General features: G+C 34.5%; 2 protein-coding genes across 2 annotated transcripts; one reads left to right on the plus strand and one right to left on the minus strand.

Annotated features, from left to right (window-relative positions):
- Positions 1-1,467: 1,467 nt before the first annotated feature.
- Positions 1,468-10,410, minus strand: kdelr2a (KDEL endoplasmic reticulum protein retention receptor 2a). Its single transcript, XM_056450502.1, has 5 exons — positions 10,165-10,410; positions 8,961-9,061; positions 8,658-8,816; positions 5,688-5,940; positions 1,468-1,939 (listed from the first exon to the last, which is right to left on the minus strand). Exons 1-5 carry the CDS (start codon positions 10,253-10,255, stop codon positions 1,905-1,907), a joined length of 639 nt encoding a protein of 212 aa, XP_056306477.1. The 5' UTR covers positions 10,256-10,410; the 3' UTR covers positions 1,468-1,904.
- A 3,118-nt stretch (positions 10,411-13,528) lies between these two features.
- si:ch211-139g16.8 (uncharacterized) lies at positions 13,529-22,219 on the plus strand. Its single transcript, XM_056450512.1, has 6 exons — positions 13,529-13,681; positions 17,375-17,698; positions 19,044-19,141; positions 19,981-20,034; positions 20,431-20,538; positions 21,468-22,219. Exons 1-6 carry the CDS (start codon positions 13,591-13,593, stop codon positions 21,525-21,527), a joined length of 735 nt encoding a protein of 244 aa, XP_056306487.1. The 5' UTR covers positions 13,529-13,590; the 3' UTR covers positions 21,528-22,219.
- Positions 22,220-22,510: the final 291 nt, after the last annotated feature.

Consider the following 22,510-nt stretch of genomic DNA (forward strand, 5'->3'; position numbering starts at 1 on the left):
GTGCGTCAAAAAAAAAAACTACGCTACAAAACTCATGTTCACTCCAAAATGTGCTTTGACAGTTTCCACACCACTAGTTTTAATGTTCTTATACCATATAAATTACTGCATTTTAACAAGCTGATGTCTGCAGATAATAACCAAATATTTAAACAACCTTACTATAATAATAATAATAATAATAGCATGTCATTAATATTGTTGGGTCACACAAGGAGAAATGTGCTGGATTTTTCCTCTTATTTACAGCTCTTATTACGGGGACTTTGACACAAGTAGTTCTGTACAGAAACTGAAATAAAATAAGGCATTTATGTGATGAAAATAAGTATTTTTTTAAACAAAGTGGAATGGAGCCAGATCTCAAAAATAATACATTCACGCAATAAAATTCATACATGCACAGCACAATTGACATTTACAATATCCAATTTGTAAATCCAACACAATTTGTAAATTCACAAGTAAAAATAATAAATATTTTCACCAAAAGGATTTGTAAATACTATGAATCGTGCTTTGAACTCATGAAATGGATTTGTGTATTTTTGTATCGTCTTTTGAAATTACAACTTGGATGTCTATTTATGAATCATGTTTTGAATTCACCAATTGGATTTGTGTATTTTTAAATCTACGAATTGGATTTGTCTATTTTTGAATAGTGTTTTGAATGTACAAATCGCATTTTGAATTTACAAATAGGATTTGTGCATTTTTAAATCATGTTTTGAATTTACGAACTGGATTAGTGAATTTTTGAATCGTGTCTTGAATTTATGAATTGATTTGTCTATTTTTAATTGTGTTTTGTATTTTTGAATCGCATTTTGAATTTACAAATTTGACGTGTATTTTTGAATTGTGTTTTGATTTTACGAACTGGATTTGTGCATTTTCGAATTGTGTTTTGAATTTACAAACTGGATGTGTACTTTTGAATTGTGTTTTGAATTTACGAACTGGATGGGTACTTTTGAATTGTGTTTTGAATTTACGAACTGGATGTGTACTTTGAATTGTGTTTTGATTTTACGAACTGGATGTGTACTTTTGAATTGTGTTTTGAATTTACGAACTGGATGTGTACTTTTGAATTGCGTTTTGATTTTACGAACTGGATGTGTACTTTTGAATTGTGTTTTGATTTTATGAACTGGATTTGTGTACTTTTGAATTGTGTTTTGAATTTATGAATTGGATTTTTGCCTATTTTTGAATTTACAAATTGGATGTGTATTTACGAATCGTGTTTTGAATTTGCAAATCGGATTAGTGTATTTCTGAACCATATCGAATTAGTTATGTGTATTTTTGAATCATGTTTTGAACTAACAAACTGGATTTTGTAAATTAGAATTGTGTTGAGGATGTATGAATTCTATTTTGTAAATGTATTATTTTTGAGACTGATCTGGCTCCATAAAGTGGCAGCTAAACTTGAAGCTAAGGGAAAAGAAAAAATAATTAAAAAAAGAAAGACTGAGATTTAATTATTTGAAGTATTGAACATACGCGTTTCATTTTCCCCCCCGAACCACAAACTTATTTGACACTCTGGGAACCGATCATGGACAAATTTACAAATGGCGCATTAAACTGAAGTTAATGTGTACAATACACTGTTCAATATTTCAATACACCTTGCATATAGAAAAGATTTTGTCTTTTTTTTTCTCGTTTTGATAGCAATAAAAAAGATGAATTGCAAGATGCTTAAAGACAGAAGAAAAGTTTTCGAAAACGTCCTGGTTTCTGTATGGGGATAGTTGGTGTCCAGGCGGAGAGAAATAAATGTGGCGTGTTGTTCTGCATTCTTTGTCTTGGGCATCTTGCGGTGGCATCATTGGCTTGTGCCCCCTCTATAAGTCTGATTGAGACACAGCTCGCTGTTCTTTGGCACTTTAGGCTGGTAGACTCAGCTTCTTTCCTTTCAGCACTGTGGAACAGATGAAGAAATGTTAAGAAAATCCTAAAAGCCAAATCTTTCAAACTGAAGCTTAACAAGTGCTTAAACTTAAATTAATGTTCTGATGGTATTCTAGTAAATAAAGCTGTAAAATGTAGCTGTATATTAAAGATATATATATATATATATATATATATATATATATATATATATATATATATATATATATATATATATATATATATATATATATATATATATATTAGGGATGCTCATTTCGGTTAATTTTGCTAACCGACAACCGCCGCTCATTAATCGGTTATTAACGGTTAACTGGTCAGATTACTATTAATTTTATATTAAACAAATTGACGTGTCTATTTTGTGTCTGACACATTAAATATTGCATTTTAAAATACTGATTTATTTTTTTATGCTAGCATATTAATAATAGAACAAGACAACAGAGCATTTTCACGCACCTGCAGTGTTTAGCACAGAAGAGCAGAATAAACTAAATAAAATGAATAAAATAAATAGGACTGCCCTAAATTATTTTCCACTTAAATAATTAATTTATATTGCAAATCGAAAACACTGACTGATTATTTTTAATAACCGGCATAGGCTGTTTTTTTCCTATCATATTTTTGTCTTCCGTCAAATAAAAATAGCAGACTTCCTCAAATCGCTCGCTCCATGGAAAATATGCATTTATTTAATGCCCCGCTGTTATTATTATAATCACAAAACCTTTTTACATTTTTAATAGAAATCATTATTTTAAAGATTATGTATTGGTTTCCTCTCTCTCCCTCGCAGTTCAAGTGCGCGCGCTGCGTGATGAAAAGACAACAACGCGCGCATATGTTGACTTTTTGTAAACAGTTTTGTTGTTTAAATATGATATTGCATTAATGTGCATACATGCTTTATAAGCTGTAAAATAAAAGGTAAAGCCTATTTGTTGCGTTTATGACGCAGATCCAGGTCAACATCAGCGCTGGTTTTTTATCAACACGTCTGTTTCAAACAGCAATATTCTTCTTCCATTTTGCTTCTTTGGCAAATGTGTCTGTAGCCACGGGTTATAAGTTATCGTCCCCCTAGTTAAGTATGTCTTGCAGTTGAACAAGTGGCCGACACAGCTAACAAGCTTTTTTCATTCCAAAAACGCGAGGCGCACCTGCCTTTATATGTTGACAAGGAAAAAAGAAGAGAAGAAGCGCGGTCCTCTTATAAAACGACTGAATCAGCTTGGTATCGATTGTGCATAAGTGTTGCTGTCTGTGTTGTTACAGTCGTAATATTTAATACTATTGTGATATTCAAGATTTGTAAATTCATACAGCTCTGGATAACTTAAAACAGCCATTAGACCTTCAGAGCGGTGTTAATGCGTCCTGGAGTAAAGTGAAACGGCTATAAACTCCAGCAAGATAGAGTGATTATATGCAGACTCATACTTTATCTATAAATAAAGTATAACTATAGAAACTGTGTTCATCTTAACTAAATGCTTCGTTGTGTTTGCTGGCCTCACGCATCGCGCACCTGTCAGTCAGTCAGTCAGTCAGCACGTAACGCCAAAGGGTTAAACAGATAGCGCACAGCACTATACGGTTACAGAAAAGTTTGCGCTGTTATAATTCACTTACCTTTTAATACGTTTTGGTGCGATTATAATCCGCTATTAAAAACAACAACAATAACTGAATGTTTTGAATGGGTAATGTAGCCGTGGCGAGATGCATTTTGGTCCCCGCCATGGAAGAATGAATGTAGCGGAAACCATGCTCTTTAAAAGTTCTATGTAGTTGTCTTGAACACAAACTGCTGCTCTGGGATGAGCCGCGTGCAAAAGATGCCCCTCTTAACGCAAAGGCGCATTCAATCGGCCCCTTATGCAGCCAAACTAAAAATATATAAAATAATGATTTTAATCGTTTAACTGATAGCATTAATCGGTTACAAACGCACCCTTTCGGTTAACGGTTAATCGATTATTTTGAGCATCCCTAATATATATATATATATATATATATATATATATATATATATATGTACTGTAAAAAAAGAATAGACTTCCATTATACTTAAATCAAAATCTTTTAAATCTTTAGTTTTAAATTCTGAAAAGAAACGGAAAAAGAAATCAATTAAATTCTTGGTTAACGTCATTTTTACTTTCTAAAATGTAGCATGATTTTAGCATCCATCATAGTTTTTACTATATACCATTATAAATATAGAACTTTAATTCATCTTGATTTTAGTTTTATATGAGTTTTAGTCATTTCGGTTAAAATGTTTTAAAAGTTTGCTAAAAAGAAAAGGCAAATTTTCTTATATGTTCAAGACACCCTGGAGTAAATCTTTTTGAAATGTTAACAGATTTGTGTGTTGAGCATCAGTTAAGACAACATTAGCACCTGTTAGCTTTAATTGTGGGGGAAAACTGGATCATTTTAAGCTTTTGTCAGCTAATTTCATCTTCCAGGCTTAAAATAATTTTGGGGTGGGATCAAAATCGGTGACAGTGCTCATCTGCTGCTTTCTTATTATTATTATTCATAGCGGAGTTTTCTTATCCTATGAGAAGACCCTGCTTCTTAATTATTCATGACAGCATGCGCTTTTCGAAGGCAAGGCAGACCTGCCAAGCTGCGAGACTTATCTTATCTGTTTACAGCTCATCCTAAGACAAATTATAAGTTTATTCAGTAGCCCAGAAGAGGAATAAGGTCTGTTTAAATATCTCTTTTGTTAGTTTAACACGTATACTGTGAAATTTGCTGTCTACATGTGTAATGAGGCAACAAACACATGTAAACTGTGGAATATATTCATGTTATGCACATATATACTTCGTGTCATATCACTTCGCTCTTACTGTGATTTTTCTGGAGTGAAAGGATGCCAATAACTTTAGAAACGTCTGAGGAAGCCAGTAAATTCAAGAGCATCTGCATCGGTCACTTTGTGTAACATTGAACTGCTAGTTACCTCATACTGCCTCCCTGTATATTATTAAGACAGTCACTTTATCATATTTACAAGCTTTATTGCAATATATACTTTTTGCATCTACACAACTGGTTTACACTTCATGCCACCTAGGGTCTGAGTGTAATACAATTCAATTTAGAGTCTCTGTATGTCCTGTACATGTGGTCGAATTGACTAAAAAAACTGACTTTGATCAACTCATCTTTTTACACAAAGGTTTATATTGATTCCTGCCTTTGTTGTCATACACATTAAATCTACAAAATACAACTCTAAATACATCTGTAGATCCATTTTGAGTCAGATATAACTAGAATTTTGCCAATATTTCATAGAAAACACAAATTCTTTGCACTTACTCAAACCACATACCTTTTATATAGATATCAAGAACAATGTATTAACGTATCAATGCATTCTAGTGCACCTTTAACGATCAACTTTAGTGCAACACCCTAATTGTATGCCTCTTAAATAAGCTTTTTAAAATGATTAATAAATTGAATAATCAAAAAATAATAATTGATCAATTATTTTATATATATATATATATATATATATATATATATATATATATATATATATATATATATATATATATATTTATATATAAATATATATATAAATGAATTTAATTTCAGATTACATATGTATTATGACAGTAAATGGAATCAGTTTTCGTATCATCTTCGTTTTCAGATCAAGATCACCCCTAAAAAAAGTATTTCACAGCCATTCTAAGATGCAAGTATATTTTACTTAAATTTACCTTTTGTGACGTAAAGGTAAAAGAAGTCACAATAGAGAATCGTCTGGACGACTCCAGCCACGATGGCAATCATGTCAAAGAAGCCCTCAAAGTAGAACCTCCAGATCCAGTTGAAGAGGTAGAGAGCGCGATAAACCCCCAGGCAGAACAGATAGTGGGTGGTGATGGTCTCGGCCTCGCCCGTCTTACTGATCATGAAGAGCTGAGGCAGGATGGCCACCGACTCCAGGTAGATGGAGAAAGTCCACAGAATCTGCCGTGAGAATCAGAAAATTAAGCATTGACTTCTGACCAAGGTGGTTCATTTTTGTGTACTAATATTTTAAGCAGACAGATTTCTTATGGTTACTGCATTATTGCAACATAAAGAAAAAACCCAAAATTAGCTAAAACCACCCTAAGGTTACTTTGATGTTTATGTTTCCATATTTAATATTTACCATTGGCAATTATGACCAATTTATCATAAATCATTTAGCTTGGGTTAATGTGCACAAAACACTATTTATTATTTCAATAAACCTTTCATTTAAATACCCTTTTCCACAGCAATATTTTTAGAAGGAAAATGTACACAACAGATGTATATCTATCTTTTATTTTCTTTATTTTAATGCCTCATTTATAATGGTGTAACAGATCACAAATCTTAAGGTTCGGATCAGATTCTTTTTTTTTTTTTTTAAGTCATGGATCGTACCATTTTTTGGATCACTGCAAGAAAATATTCAGTAGTGTGAAAAATTCACTGTTACTACAACTTTTGCTGATAATGCTAAATCTATAAATCTAACATTATAATTTGTACAACCAATATTTATTTTTAGTCTCATTTCCAATAAATGATTCAGTTATTCACTCATAAAACTTAATGTTTTATTGCTAGATGGATCATTTTTGAAGAATTATTCTGCGGCATATTTTTGATGGCTGGTTGTCGCCACCTATTGGGTAAATTATGTAATTTCTACCTACAACTTTCATTTGAGCGTCAAGTAAAATTTTAATCTTTACCATAAACATCACTGATTTTCTCTATCAGTGACTATATAACTATAAACTGTTCTCCCGGTACTTCTGTGTTATTTGAATGTTTGTACCGTCATAACTAAAAAGACAAAAGACTGAATCTCTTTCTTGATTTTTGAGTTTTCAGATTTGAATGCAGTGATCCAAAGGATTGATAAACAAATCACCATCATTTAGAATTTATAGTTATTGTTGAGATCCCGATCTTTTACTAATTAATCATGCAGCTCATACTGAATGCATTCATGCAGGGTAAACAAGTAGTGACATAAAACACCTTTAATAACCTAAGAAACCCAACCGATCCCAAATAATCTAACAACTTCTTCCGTCATCATTATATTTTACAGAAAAGCCTAAATGCTTTCATACATGTGATTTGAATGATGTGAGAGGTGATCTCTCTATGATTGTTACAAATTTAGGATTAATCTACAAGTATAAAAAAAAAAAAAAAAAGTATTAAATCCACGGGTCATGTGTTTTCCAAAACACGGGTTGTGATCCGTACAAATTACACCCTACTTACACGTCTCTCAAAAATAATATTTTGGTTTCAGCATCCCACTGAATTACATATAATACAAATCATTTTATTTCTTTATATCTTCTTTAATATTTCATATAGTTTAATTGAAAATCAAGATAGGTGAAATATTGTTCCATTATCATTTAATATGTATGTATTTTTATACATTTATGCAAATGTTTTGCAAATTATACAAGATCAGTACGTATTAAAATATTTAAAAGTATATCTAATCTTCACACTATTCCCTTTTTTATTTAAAATAATACAAATAGCAAAACCTACCGGTTTTATGCATATTAGCAAAATATAACAATTTTAAATGACAATTACTGAATATTTTAAGGCTGCACTGGGACAGACCCTTTTTATGTCATTAAATGATTCTTTATACGTGACTGACAACATTTTTGCCATCTAAACTTGTTACACACACCATGTAACAGGTATTTAAATGCTTACATGTCTTCTGCATATTAGTTTAGCCTAATTATGTTAATAACAAGATTATATTTACATATAAACATCATTACTGATATTTGATCTGATGTAGCCTGATAACTGATGTGCAATTAGTAACTAGACCTGAAGGTTTTAGCCATTTCTGTCACTTCAGCATGAATATAAAAGCAGTCACACACTTGCACTACATTTGCGGTCAAAACACGTTAAATTCAATATCTTAAATCTACATGTCATTAAATTAGGGGTGTCCATACTCCGTCCTGGAGGGCCGGTGTCCTGCAAAGTTTAGCTCCAACTTCCTGCCTGGAAGTTTCTAGCATACTTACAAAGAGCTTGATTAGCTGGTTCATGGGTGTTTAAATAGGGTTGGAACTAAAATAAGCAGGACACCAGCTCTCCAGGACTGAGTTTGTCACAGTCTAAACTAGGGCTGCAAAATATATCGTTACAGCATCGATATTGCAATGTGTGCATGCGCAATAGTCACACTGCAGGACATGCAGGGTTGAGTCTGAATTATCATTCACCAGGAGCTACAGATCTGCATTTAACTACTGTATTTATATTGGATTTATACAATGCAAAAAGTTTCTTTCTTAGAAATTTTCTCTTGTTTCTTGTCCAAATATCTAAATTTCAAAGGAAAAAAAATATTATTTTTTTACTTGTTTTAAGGAAAAACTCCAAGTGGTCTAAGAATTTAAATATTTGGACTATAAATGAGAAAGCAAAGTAAGAAAAGCATCTATTTGCATTGCGATTATTTAATTTCTGTACCTGAATACACTTAAAATCATCAAACTATCTTATGAAACTGTATTCATGTCGCAATATTTATTGCAGATAGATAAAAATATCACAATATCAGAGTTTTCCAATATCGTGCAGCCCTAGTCTAAACACATTCTGATAGTCAAATCACCAAATGTCCAGAGTCTAATAATCACCTCCAGTGGAGAGAAGTCATGGTTGACCAAAAAGGCGAGACCTCCCACTGGAACCACCAGAAACTCTGCTCTGAAAGTGTCGTGGTTCCCATCATAGGTCGCCCTGAACTTTGCATAGATCAGGTAGACGGTAGCATAGGCACATCCAATGTAGATGATCTGATTCACAGAACAGACACAAAACATTGATTACACATAAAAGATCAATATACAAATAAACTGCTTACTCACATGTGGCAAATCATTGATTTAGCAACCAAATATATTAATGTGTGCATGTAAATGTTCATTTAATCGGTTTACCTTCATGCTAGTGTTATAAAGAGAAATAAAGGACGTCAGGAGATCCAGGTATCTTGTGGTGAACACCAAGGCGAAGAGTATCTGACTCTTCCCAGAGATACCTGAGGACACAAAATATTTCACTTAAAGAGATATACAGTAATTCACCAAAAAAACTAATTGTTATCGTTTACTCACCCTTTACTTGTTTCAAATATTTACATTTCTTTCTTCAGTTAAATACACACAAATTTAGATAGATAGATAGATAGATAGATAGATAGATAGATAGATAGATAGATAGATAGATAGATAGATAGATAGATAGATATTGAAGAATGCTAGAAGAAATGCTGCATAGTATTTGTTTTTCCTAATATGGAAGCGAGTAGTTATTGGTTTCCAACATTCCTCAAAATATCTGCTGTAGTGAAATCATAAAGGTTTGGAAACAGTCCAGGGTTCATTTTAGGGTGAACCATCCCTTTAAACCCACAGTAAACATTGCAAAAGAGTTGCATTTAAGTTCTCAGAGCAAGTTTGATGTCAGTCCATGAGGATTCCTAAGACAACCGACCTGCCACGTCAATCCAAGTAACGCAATGCACTTTGGATTTGCATAAATAATTTGACATGGACGAACTTTACTTTCAACACAATAAAATGCACATTTTTCTCTCACAATGCAAAAAATTGAAAATGCAACATGCCTTCTGCATACTAAGAGTAATAAGGTTGATGACGAGATTGATTAGACAGACAGACAGATAGACAGATAGATAGATATGCAAAATAACTGATATTTGATCTGATTTGATGTACACTGATAACTGATCTGCAATTAGTAACTAGGCCTGAAGTTTTTAGCCATTTCTGTCATTTCAGCAAGAACATAAAGGCAGTCACATATTTGCACAACATTAGCGGTCAAAACACGTTAAATTCAACGTCTCAAATCCATATTCAGTCTGTTTAACTCCCAATTTACGTTTCAATTAAACCAACTGACAAAGCTTCATCAGCTTATAACTCAAGCTAACCTACTAGCTTTCATGCTACACAAATGGAACTTCATTTATCGCTTCGTGTTTGCATTAAAAAGATCACGAGAGCTTTGAGGACAGCTGATTTCAGTCTACAGTCTTTTCTCTGTTTCAAAAACACACACTTTAAATCAGAGAAATGTGAGGAAATGCTATATTTTGGGTTTTTGAGTTGCTCTGACCTGCGCAGGACCTGCTCTTCCATATCTTGAGCAGCAGGATGATGATGGCGGCGAGATGAGACAGATCCCCGGTCAGCCGAAAGATATTCATGGTGTTTTATTCCCTCTCGGGCGGCTTTCAGTTGCGGTGAAGAGAGCTCGCGGTGAGTGTGAGATGTGTAAACCGGCTCAGTGCCGCTCTCCTCCAGATCATTCCTCCACGAAATATGGCGAACGAGGGGCGACGTGGCCGGTGGACGTGACGTGGCCAACTGCGAACCCGCAATGAATGCTGGGAAAAGTAGTTGTATGCGGAGCGACGCGTCGAGTCTGGCCACGCCCGCTGAAATATCACGAAAAATCTTAAAATGCTAAGTTTTGTTTTGTGTTCTGTGCCGTTTTTAAGTGTGTATTTCTGCTGAGAAGTACCATGTTATGTATAAATATACACTTCAATTGTTATTTGTAAAAATAGATGTATTGTTATCAGTGGTGGAAAGAGTACTGGAAAATCTTACTCAAGTAAAAGTACCATTACTTGGCCAAAAATGTAGTGCAAGTAGAGTAAAAATACCTGTTGTAAATATTAATCAAAGTACGAGTAAAAAGTAGCGCTTTTAAAAGTACTCAAGGGTTGTGATACTATGAAAGTCTAATGCGTTTACATGCAATTTGTGCATGTATGTGTGTAAAAAGTAACATTCTGCAGTGCATTTAGTGATTGTTTAAGGCCATTTCAGACATCATACATCCATCAACCAGTTTAAACAGACTCTACAGTAGCGGAGTAAAAGTACCAATACTGCAATAAAAATGTACTAAAAGGTACACATTTTAAAACTACTTGGTAAATTACAATTCCTGAAAAAAACTACTCAGTTACAGTAATTTGAGTATTTGTAATTTGTTACTGTACACCACTGATTTTTATGAATATCCCTTGTTTACTGTTTAAATTGACTACCCTGTCCTTATGTTGGTGGCTGTTTTGCCCCCATCAGTGTTGCCAGATTGGCTGGTTTTGAATTTTATTGTGCAGGTAAAAAATGCAGTAATGTACGGGTTGACTAAATTTGGGCGGTTTTGAAACTTATATGCAACCTATTTAACAAAATATAACTGTGCTCCTACTCCATTCAGTTAGTAGTGACCAGTGTACAGTGCAATGTGCATAGGGCCACCCGCAAGAGGAGGTGAAGAAAAGTTGTATTAAAATCTGACTCCCCAGTCAAATCTGACTCCCATGCATGCGCATCACACAGCGCCTGCAGTTAAACTCGCAGCGGTTTATCATAACACTTAACGATACATTTTTTTTTACGCAATTGATAGCAAGAACAAACATAGTAGTGTTCTCTGATTGACGAGCAGCACTTAATTATGTCCAAAAGAATTTAAAACGCTCAATGGGATGAATTTATACCCCATTTCGAAAGTAAAACATAATCTAATAGGTAGTGAAATGTACAAAACATTAAGTGCAGTGTGTGGGTGAGTAGGGGCAGTGTTTCGATGGGATCCGGTTATGTTGTGGTTTCTGTGTGACTGCTGGTGTTGGTTTTTATATGGTGAAAAAATGATGACAGTTAAAGTAACTAGGTTAATTTTCATTCAAATCAATTCAAATGAAATAAAATATCTAACATTTTGGCTGTTTTTTTTTGTGCGTTTGGGTGGGTTTTGGACAGCTTGGGCTGGAAAAAGTCAGCTATATCTGCCAACACTGGCCCCCACTGACTTCCTTTATAAGCACATTTTTGACTGCAAAGCCATGACACCATATAATCATGCAATCTTTATTGTTGGTGGTTTTCCCTGTTGGAAAGAGGTACATTTTATTTATTTTCTTTTTACTGTTGTCCATCAGTTGGCGCCATTAACCCTTTAGATGGGCCTGTGCAAAGACGTTAAACAGCAAATTACAGTGTGTGCATAAATACACTTACTATGTTTATTATGGGGTGACACGGTGGCTCAGTGGTTAGCGCTGTCGCCTCACATCAAGAAGGTCGCTGGTTTGAGTCCCGGCTGGGTCAGTTGGCGTTTCAGTGTGGAGTTTGCATGTTCTCCCTATATGTTCATGTGGGTTTTCTCCGGGTGCTCCGGTTTCCCGCCAATCCAAAGGCATGCACTACATGTGATTTGAATAAACTAAAATTGGCTGTAGTGTATGAGTGTGAATAAGTGTGTATGGATGTTTCCTAGTACTAGAAGGGCATCCTATGTGCAAAACATATGCTGGAAAAGTTGTCGGTTCATTTCGCTGTGTCAACCCTTGATCAATAAGGGGACTAAGTCGAAGGAAAATGAACGAATGAATTAATGTTTATTATGTTCTAAAACTGAGCTTGTTATTATTTATTTTCTCAAACATATCAAGTGCGCAAAGGCCTCTCTCACACACACACACACCACACACACCACACACACACACACACACACACACACACACACACACACACACACACCATATAACCATATAATCTTAAGTCAAGAAGCTAAGCTTTTTTACACGGCAATTGTAAAATGACTAATTAAAATAGTAAAAACGATTCATTCTACCTCATCCCAACAGGGAATACCAGCAGCAGGCAAGAACGCATGATAATTTGCTGTCATGGCTTTGTCATTTAAAAATATGAGAGGCCTAACCCCAGCCCTAACCCTCACAGTGATGTCACTAGACGCTATCTCAGCTTGCATCATAAAGGCTGCATCCAGATACTATTGGAAAATGTCAATATAATGGAAGTCAAAGGGGCAAAAACAGCCACCAACATAACAGCAGAGTGTATTATTGAATTTTAGAAAATTTGCAAAGCATTTTCCCAAAATATGTGTCAGGATTTATCACCAAAAATCAATCAGTTTGCTGAAATACAGACAAAGAAATGGCCAAATTAAGACTCAAAATCACCCCAGGGTGGATGAAAACATCCACAACAGCACATAAGGAAAATGTATAATTATTTTGTTATTAGTTTATTTACTACAAATGTAGATTATTTTTCTTCTGTTGTAATTGTATGCAGTTTCATTATTAATAATGGCTGTTTTAAAATCTAGGTCATGCAATCAAATTTGAATACATTTGAACCACAGACAGATACTCTATGTAAATATATTGTTTTACTCTGGATGGCATTTCATGTGAAAGAAATCTATTAAAAATGTTACTATTTATTATTATTTATTTACTATTGACTTTTTTTCTAAACAAACAATGTAATGACTTTCCTCACAACAACCATATGTGGTAGAATATTTAGCCCGTTAGTCTGGTGTAGCAGTAAATAGTGACAAACACTCTCTCACAAGGAAGGAAGAAGTGAGGGGAGGGCCTGTCTTACTTCTCATTTTTACATGTGGTTTGTCATTTCTGTTTCAGGCGAGATAACTTTGTTTCCGTTGTCTAGCGAGATTGAAAACAATCAAAAACAGACATTAATGAAAGGAAGAGTAGCCACAAAGTCCTGTGGAATCATGAACTTCTTTTTGCTCTTCACCATCATCATCATATTCCTAACTTTCAACTCAGGTGAGCAGAGATTCGGCTTTTAGCGAAATATCACGCATCTTTATCTTTACATTTATTTATTTATTTATAGCAGATCAGATGCTTTATGCAAAGCGACTTGCAAATGAGGATAACAGAAGCAAAGCAAAATAACAAAAGAGTGTTATGCTCGTACTGGTCATATTTCCCCCCTGAGTGTGTTTTTTATTGCTTAAAACAGTGATCTATATATACAATCATTTATTGATGATGTCTATAATTATTAAGCAGGTTGCTTTTTACATAAAAATTGGCCATAAAACAAGATGTAACTCGCATTGCTGTCTGGGGCAGCAGGGCAAAAAAAATAGATATAAATACATACGTGAATAAAATCAAGTTAAGAAGAAATCATTTTAAAGAAACCATTAAATGCACTGATTTTGTTGCCTCATTATAAACATACACAGCAAATTTCACTACACATTAAACTTACAAAAGATGAAGTTAAGCAGACATTATGGTAAAGGATCCTAAAACGAGACCCTAGCGTAAGAAGAATCACAAAGACTGTCCAAGTCAGTCAATGCAAGGTGGTGTTGAAATCATGACCATGAACTCAAACCTCACATGTGAGCAGGCAAATGTTAGTATCAGCTCATCATTATCATTTCAGGGTGTTTAAAGGGGTGGTCCACTATGGCAGTGGTTCCCAACCTTTTTTGTCTGTAACCCCCTTTTCCGCTGGAAAATATTATAAGCCCCCCTCCACATTTATCGATATTATTACTCATTTAAGTTTTTAGTAGATATGACAAAAATAAGGTCGTTCTCATACAAATGTTATGGTTATTACTATATGTAGATATGTTTATGCACAAATAATAGCCTAGTGTAAAATATAAAAGCGAAACATCAGTAGGCCACTTGTATTGGGTACAACTTGCGGAATTGGAGATGAGTCGTCTGCAAATGTCTAATTAATCTGGACGGCCTCATGCATTCATGAGCAAGAACTTTGTCGCAGATAATGCACTGTGGCTGGGTCAGGGACTCTTTGCTATGAGATAAACCATAGTTCAGGTAACTATCTTGGTATTTCCTGCATTTCATGTATTGCTAGCACTGTGACCCAAAATGCTTGGAACTTCCTCATCTGGGTCCAGTATGCTTGGGTCATTACTATTAGCCGTTGAAGGCGAATCAGTGAGACTCGATCTTTTTTTGTGGAGGACGAATTACAAATTTGTCCAATTTTTGGTCAACCAGGGGTTAAAATGAAATAAGGCAACATGATCGTTCTCCTAATTGTCCACTGCTACATTTTTTTTAAAATATGACGCGACCCCCCACAGAACTCACTGACGCCCCCTGTTGAGAATCATGGCACTAGAGTATCATATTTTAAACTTTAGCTGATGTGTAATGCAGTTGTGTGAATAAACAAAATCTCTGATTGTAAGACGCTCAAAGTTTAATGCCAGAGAGGGTTTGTGACATCACAAACGCTTCAGGTTACATGCATTCACCATGCGCATTCACCACGCGCTGCGAAGGCGTTGTAAGTCATAATTTCATAAATTAATAAATTTTCCTTGGGCTTAGTCTCTATTTTAGAGGTCGCCACAGCGGAATGAACCACCAACTATTCCAGCATATGATTTATTTAGCAGATGCCCTTCCAGCCACAACCCAAACACTCATACACTCTCACATTCAAACTGGAAACCCAAAACTCCAGTGGGAAAACGGGAGCACCTGGAGGAAACCCATGCCAACGTGGCAAGAACATGCAAACTCCACACAGAAATGCCAACTGACCCAGCCAGGACTCAAACCACCGACCTTCTTGCTGTAAGGCGACAGTGTTAACCACTGAGCCACCGTGGCGCATAGTCATAATTTCTTAAAATCATAATTTCAGTCCTTGATTCTCAACAAAGAAATGTGTCCCAAATCCCACACTACGCCATTTTGTAGTATAAATAGTGTAAGTATGCATTTACACAGAACATTCTAAAAACAGAAAAGGGCACTTAAAATACCCAGATGATGTACTTTAATAGACACATATTTGCTCGTGTAACAGAAGGGGAGGAGCTATCAGGCACTAAGGTTGCATTACTTTATGAATTATGGACTATGCAAGCAAAATTCTCCTATGTAAGTGATTATGTTGTCTCCCAATGGTTAATGCGGTTGTACTCATTACTGCTACTATTTGATAGTTTGGTCATTTATTTCCCTGAATGCTAAGAACTTCCGGTCGGCAGCTGATGCGTATAAACAGTCACATTTGGACCGCTTTGAAACGATAGTTTTAATCTATTTTATTTGCTTTTAATGTTTGGAATTAATGCACATCAGCTAGCAGAGTATCAGTCACTGACTTTTATTTGTAATTTTTGTAATATAATATTATTAAAAAATATTAGCTGATTGGTCGGGAACACACACTATTTCTGACGGCAGACATGTGAACTAGGAGAATGTTTTTCTCTCCCGCTTGAACTTCATCTGACAGATTATAAAGGCTTTAACACACACCTTTCAAAGTTGTGTGTCACAAAACACTCCGTAATCCACTCAAAATGCTATTGAAACCCATTTTCGGATCGCAAATTACCAGTTGACAACGCTGTAAACGGAAGTTCTGAACATTTTACCGGAAGACGCTGGTCGCTATGGCACCTTCTATGCAGCAGCCAAGAAAAAGGTCTATATACGTTATTGTTGCTGGGCAACCATTCTATTATTTGTAGTGAGGCTGTGTCTGAAATCGCATACGTCCCTACTATATAGCATGTTAAAATCAGTATGCATTGTGAGTAGAATGTCAGAATTCATAGTATTCGAAAAACAATACGTGAGAAGCTCCCGGATGACCTACTATATCCAGCGAGATTCTGTAGTTCACCTCCAATCCTGCCCTTTGATGCTACACAAGAGAATTCATGAATGGGAGTGAAGCGACTAAACAGACGTGGGTAGGTCATGTGACAATGACTAATGCGGATGTAGAACATTCAAATTCCATTCATACTACTCACAATCATACTATATAGAACTAGGCGTGGGACGATAACTGTTTTCAAGGTATATCGCGGTATGGAAAAGTCGAGGTTTTAAAACCACCAAAATTTTCTGTAATACTGTTCCTAAGGTATGTGTAAGATTGTAGATGTCCTCAGCAGAAAAGATATCCAAAGATGCCGTTTTAAATTGTAAAGAAATCAGTGGTTTGGAAACAAATGAAGACATCGGAGGTCAATGATTTATTTGAATTATCTAGCCTGACTTGTTTACTGCTCCAAAATATGTTAAATATTTCAAAAAATAAAATATAATGTTTTAAAAGAGGAAAAATGTGTTGTTTTTTACCCAGACATTTAAAAAGAATATACATTAGAGCAGTAATCACAATACTGTGATACCGTGAAACTGTGATATTTGTATCCAAGGTTATCATACCATCAGAATCTTATACCGGCCCATGCCTATATAGAACACACTTTTCTAAAGGTTGTGTAGTAAATGCAATTTAAATATAGTACCTACTTGAGTAGGAGGCCATTTCAGACACAACCAGAGACTTTTTTATGTTTTGCTTTGGTTTATTTTGGCAATAAGCCAAGTCAAGCCTTGGTTTACAGTAAATTTACAACAGTTTTAAATGTTTTGTCTGCTCTTAAATGTTTGGTGTTAATGTTAACATTAAAATGTGAATTTCCACAGCGAACGAATGTAAGGTTGATGTCCAACAGTCAAAGAGGCTGATAAGAAAAACTGAGCAACAATCTGTCTCCATTCCCTGCTTCGTCAACACATCCTGCCTGAATCTCAAGCCTCAAATCTCCTGGTTTGTGTTCAAGAAAGATTCGCACGATCAGATAAATCTGAGCAGTCAGCCACTGAAGTTCACCCTGAATCAGGGGGATCTGACAATCCAGTCTCTGTCAAAAGCAGACTGTGGGGTTTATTATTGTGCCGCGGCTCTGCTGGGGCACACAAATGAAGGGGCGCAGGCCATTGGAAAGGGAACCACTCTCAAAGTCTCAGGTAAGAACTGTCCTATTGTTTCCTGATGTGTTTCAAACTATGTGTTGCACTTCCAGCTTGAGGAGTTTCTTTTTAAAGAACTGGAACTAAGTATAAGATTTTGGACAGTTAATTGAAGGTGATATTCATCTGCATTTTGTCAGTAAAGCCAGATATTGTAAACCTCCACCATGTGCTTTCAGATGGAGCAGCATTTACAGAATCATATTTACAGAATCACAGAATCACCAAATCAATTTAATAATGAAATGGATATAATCATTCTGTGATAATGACTGGAGTCTGCATAGCTTTTCAGTGAACTGCGGGTAAATGCTGCTACATCTGAAAGCACATGAGATGACAACTTATAATAACATTTTTACTCCAAACACACTTTGTAACTTCAGTCGAGTCGAGTGTCTGAAATAAATTGTGTGAGACAATTCCTTAGTCGTGTCGTGTGTTTATTAGTCATGCTGAATCAAGGAACGCTGTTAAATCTTCTGTTTATAATGCAATGCTATGGGAATTTCCTGGATTTCTTCTTCATGGGTGTTTGTAGATTCAGTGTGAGAGCGCCCTCTGGCTTATCGGAGCATTACTACTGATCATAGAACTGATCATCACTGGCAAGATGTGCAGGACAATCATTAATCGCGGCTGTAAATTTAGTCCGGTTAATCACAGAGCCCTAATTACAAATAATCCATATCTGTACACTGTAAAACAATTTCAGCTGCCTTAAATTTAGCTGAATCAAATGAACTTTTATAGTCATTTCAACTTACATCAATCAAACTGACTAAAAATATTTAGTCACACTTTGTATAAGTTAAAAAATTTAGTTGAAACATGACTAACGTTTTAAAATATGTTAAAGCAACATAACATTATTTGTAGCGACTTTTTGTCCTACATTTGTTACAGTGCAGTGAAAGCTGAGTCACCATATATTTTCCTTTGTGTTTTATTGTTTATCTGTTATGACATTATGCCTGGTGTTTTTACGTGAAATTTGTATCACAAATATGTGGCCAAAGCTCTTTTGAGTTCACTGTTCCTCCAGTTTATTTTTACACTGTCTTTGTTACAGTTCAGTAATATTCAACAAATCCATTTCTGCAGAAAGACTTGCTTTAAGTTCCTGGGGTTATTCAATTGAAGTTTTAAATGTCCTTTTAATATTTGGTTGAACTGTAAGGGAAATGAGAACAGCTCCAGTTTTTTTTAAACTTCCTAATTGTTTACAGTTTAAAACAATTGCTCCCATATTTCATGGAACACTTCGTGGGACATAGAAAAAAGAAATCAGCACATTATTTGAATATTCTTGTTATAAAAAAAGATGTGTTTTTTTATCCAGAGCAAGGCTTTACCACTGGACAAGTACTGCTGTTTGCACTGCTAGTCCTGCTATCAGTGTACAGTTTGCTCATCCTTGGAATCCTCATTTGCATAAAGGTACTGTTCAAGGTATAATACACCCCTGTTCTGAACCCCCTTAACTTACACTCAGCTTTCACAAAGCCACAGTGGAATGAACCACCTGTTATTCTGGAATATGTTTTACGCAGCAGATGCCCTTCTAGCTGCAACCCAGTACTGGGAAACACCCATACACTCTGACATTCAAACACACACACACTCATCCACTACAGCCAATTTAGCTTACTCAATTCACCATGTCTTTGGACTGTGGGGGGGAAACCGGAGCACTCTGAGGAAGCCTACGCTAACACTGGGAGAACATGCAAACTCCACACAGAAATGCCAACTGGCAAAAGCTGGGACTTGAACTAGCGATCTTCTTGCGGTTAGGTGACAGTGCTAACTACTGAGCCACTGTGGCACCCTGAGTTCACATTTGAAAATGTAATTTAATAAATGCATATAAAATTGTGTATTGAAAACACATAACGCATGTTAAAGTGCGAAGCTATTGGTCAATTGTTATTATATAGTCACAACACCCTTTAGAAATCATTTTAACATGTTGATTTGCTGCTCTATTATAAGCAATCTTAATAGTATCAATAAATCAATTATCATGGGTATTCAGTCTTTAATACAGATTTTTTTTTATCAATGTTGAAAACTTTTTTTTACTTCATATTATTGTAAAAAAAAAAGGGAAATGTACTTATTTCTGAATATTTAAACATCACAGTTTTCACAAATATATAAAGCAGTGCAGTTGTTTTGAAAAGCATGTCAAAAACTGTAATTTTCCAAACATTTGGCCAGTGGTGTTCAACAGAAATTCAATAATTTTTTGTATGAATGTATATTTTAATCCACAGACCGGACAGTTCAAATCAGTCTTCAAAAGAAGATTGGGCAAAAATGAAAACAAGGTATTATTTCTGTTCTGTATAATGACATAAAGTAAAATAATCTATAAAATAAATGATAAAACAAATATTAAATAATAAAAATATATATTTTTTAAATCTCTAAACTATCGGATTGGTCTGATTTTATAATGCTTTTGAAAAAAAATGCTTGACAAACCTGCAAGAAAAAATTGTCAAAGAAACTAACAATGCAGTATTATATTATTCCAATTGTAAATAATGTTCTATACAAGTATTTTTGAAAATGTAATTTATTGCTGTGATTTACATCATGACAAACGGTACTTTAAAAATCTATTTACATATACGATGATTTGCTGCTCAAGAAACATTTCAACATTTTCAATGTTGAAATCATCTGCACTGCTTAATATCAACAACTGTTTGTCTTTTAAGGAGGATTTTTCTAAGCAAGTGCTTTTCAGTGGAGTGGTGCAAGAACTGTACAAGAGGAACTTACCAAAACATGGCAAAATACAGACGCACAAAGATCCCCAAGACAAGGTTTGCAGACTCTTCTTTTAAAACAACGCATGCAGACTTTGAGAAAATGCACATCATTTGTTTGTGCTGAGCGTCCTTTTGTTTGAGTATGGAGCCAGATCAGTCTAAAAAAAAAAATACATTTACAAAATAAAATTCATACATCCACAAAACATTTTCACAAAACACAATTCGTACAAACCAATTCCAGTTCGTCAATTCAAAACACGATTTAAAAATACACAAATCCAATTCCTAAGTTCAAAACACGATTCAAAAATACACAAATCCAATTCATCAATTCAAAACACGATTTAAAAATACACAAATCCAATTCATCAATTCAAAACACGATTCAAAAATACACAAATCCAATTCATCAATTCAAAACATGATTTAAAAATACACAAATTCAATTCATCAATTCAAAAATACGCAAATCCATTTACTCAATTCAAAACACGATTCAAAAATACACGAATCCAATTCATAAGTTCAAGACACGTCTCAAAAATACACAAATCCAATTCATCAATTCAAAACATGATTTAAAAATACACAAATCCAATTCATCAATTCAAAAATTCGCAAATCCATTTACTCAATTCAAGACACGATTCAAAAATACACAAATTCAGTCTGTCAATTTAAAACTTGATTCACGAATACACAAATCCAATTCGTAAATTCAAAACACAATTCAAAAATCTATTTTTCAAAATCAAAAATCCAAATCAAACCAAATTTTTACTTTGAAGTTCTACTTCAAAGTTGACTTCTACGTCACAAATCGTGTGTTGTAATTATTTGTATTTACAAATTGGATTTTGTAAATGGGAACTCTGCTGTGCATGTATGAATTTTATTTCGCAAATGTATAATTTTTGAAAGAAGGAGTTTTCCATAATTTCTGTGCTAACTGTAACTTATATTTTCAATCTTCACTATAGCCCAAAGGTCATGAAAACGTGCAGCCTAATAAAGATGTTTACCAAAATCTTGATGAGTAAAGGAAAGCAAATGCCCTAATCAATTCCTGACCTGCTCATCAACAAAACCTACATCTTCCTGAAAACCTGAAAGCTTCTGTTTTGGGAAAACCTCAACCTAGAGGAATTTTTGCATAATTTAAAAATCTGTCATGTTCACTTTTGTACTGCTATTTTTACGGCTGAAATGTGATGCAATATGCTATATGGCTATTGGTTTACCCAAAATTGCAACATGTCTGTTGATGACCTTCCTGTCACAAGTGTTTAACAATTTATGTATGGTCATTAATATTAGACCCTTTTCACAAGACTGTTGTGACGCATTTAACAGGCATAAGCATCTGAAATCCTTAAACGTTTTTAATATATATAAATGTATTTACATATGTATTATATCATCTTTGCATCAACATACTGCTTATGTGAGGCATTTGTAATGCAGCATCTATAGACAGGACAGTAAATTTGATGTTACTCTCTTTTTGCTGTCCCACACATTTTATTTTTCATTTGACTGAATGTCTTGATAACACCATTATTCAGTTTTTCTTATATTATTTCAGCAAATAGGCTTGTAAAAAAATATGTTGTCGTACTCTCCCAGTCACTTCACACTAAGTTTACCCAACTATGACGACTTCCGCTACTGAGAAATCTGGAAATGTGAAAAGGGTCCATTTGAAACTGTATTAAAGGGATAGTTCACCCAATTTTTTAATTTACTCTTCCTTAAATGGATCCAAACCTATATGAGTTTCTTTTCTATGTTGAACACAAAAGAAGATATTTCGAAGAATGCTGGAAAACTGAAAATTATTAATTTTCATAGGAAAAATTACAGTGGCCGAGAGCTTAACGTGCTGCAATTTAAGAAATCACATGCAATTACAAAAAACACCAGCAAATTAAGAAAACATCAAGCTGCAAATCCTCACAATGCAAACACATTTAAAAAACACAATGCATTTTCTTACACTTGCAAAAACATCGGAACACAACGG

The sequence above is a fragment of the Danio aesculapii genome, chromosome 3 (assembly GCF_903798145.1).
Source record: "Danio aesculapii chromosome 3, fDanAes4.1, whole genome shotgun sequence".
Taxonomy (NCBI): domain Eukaryota; kingdom Metazoa; phylum Chordata; class Actinopteri; order Cypriniformes; family Danionidae; genus Danio; species Danio aesculapii.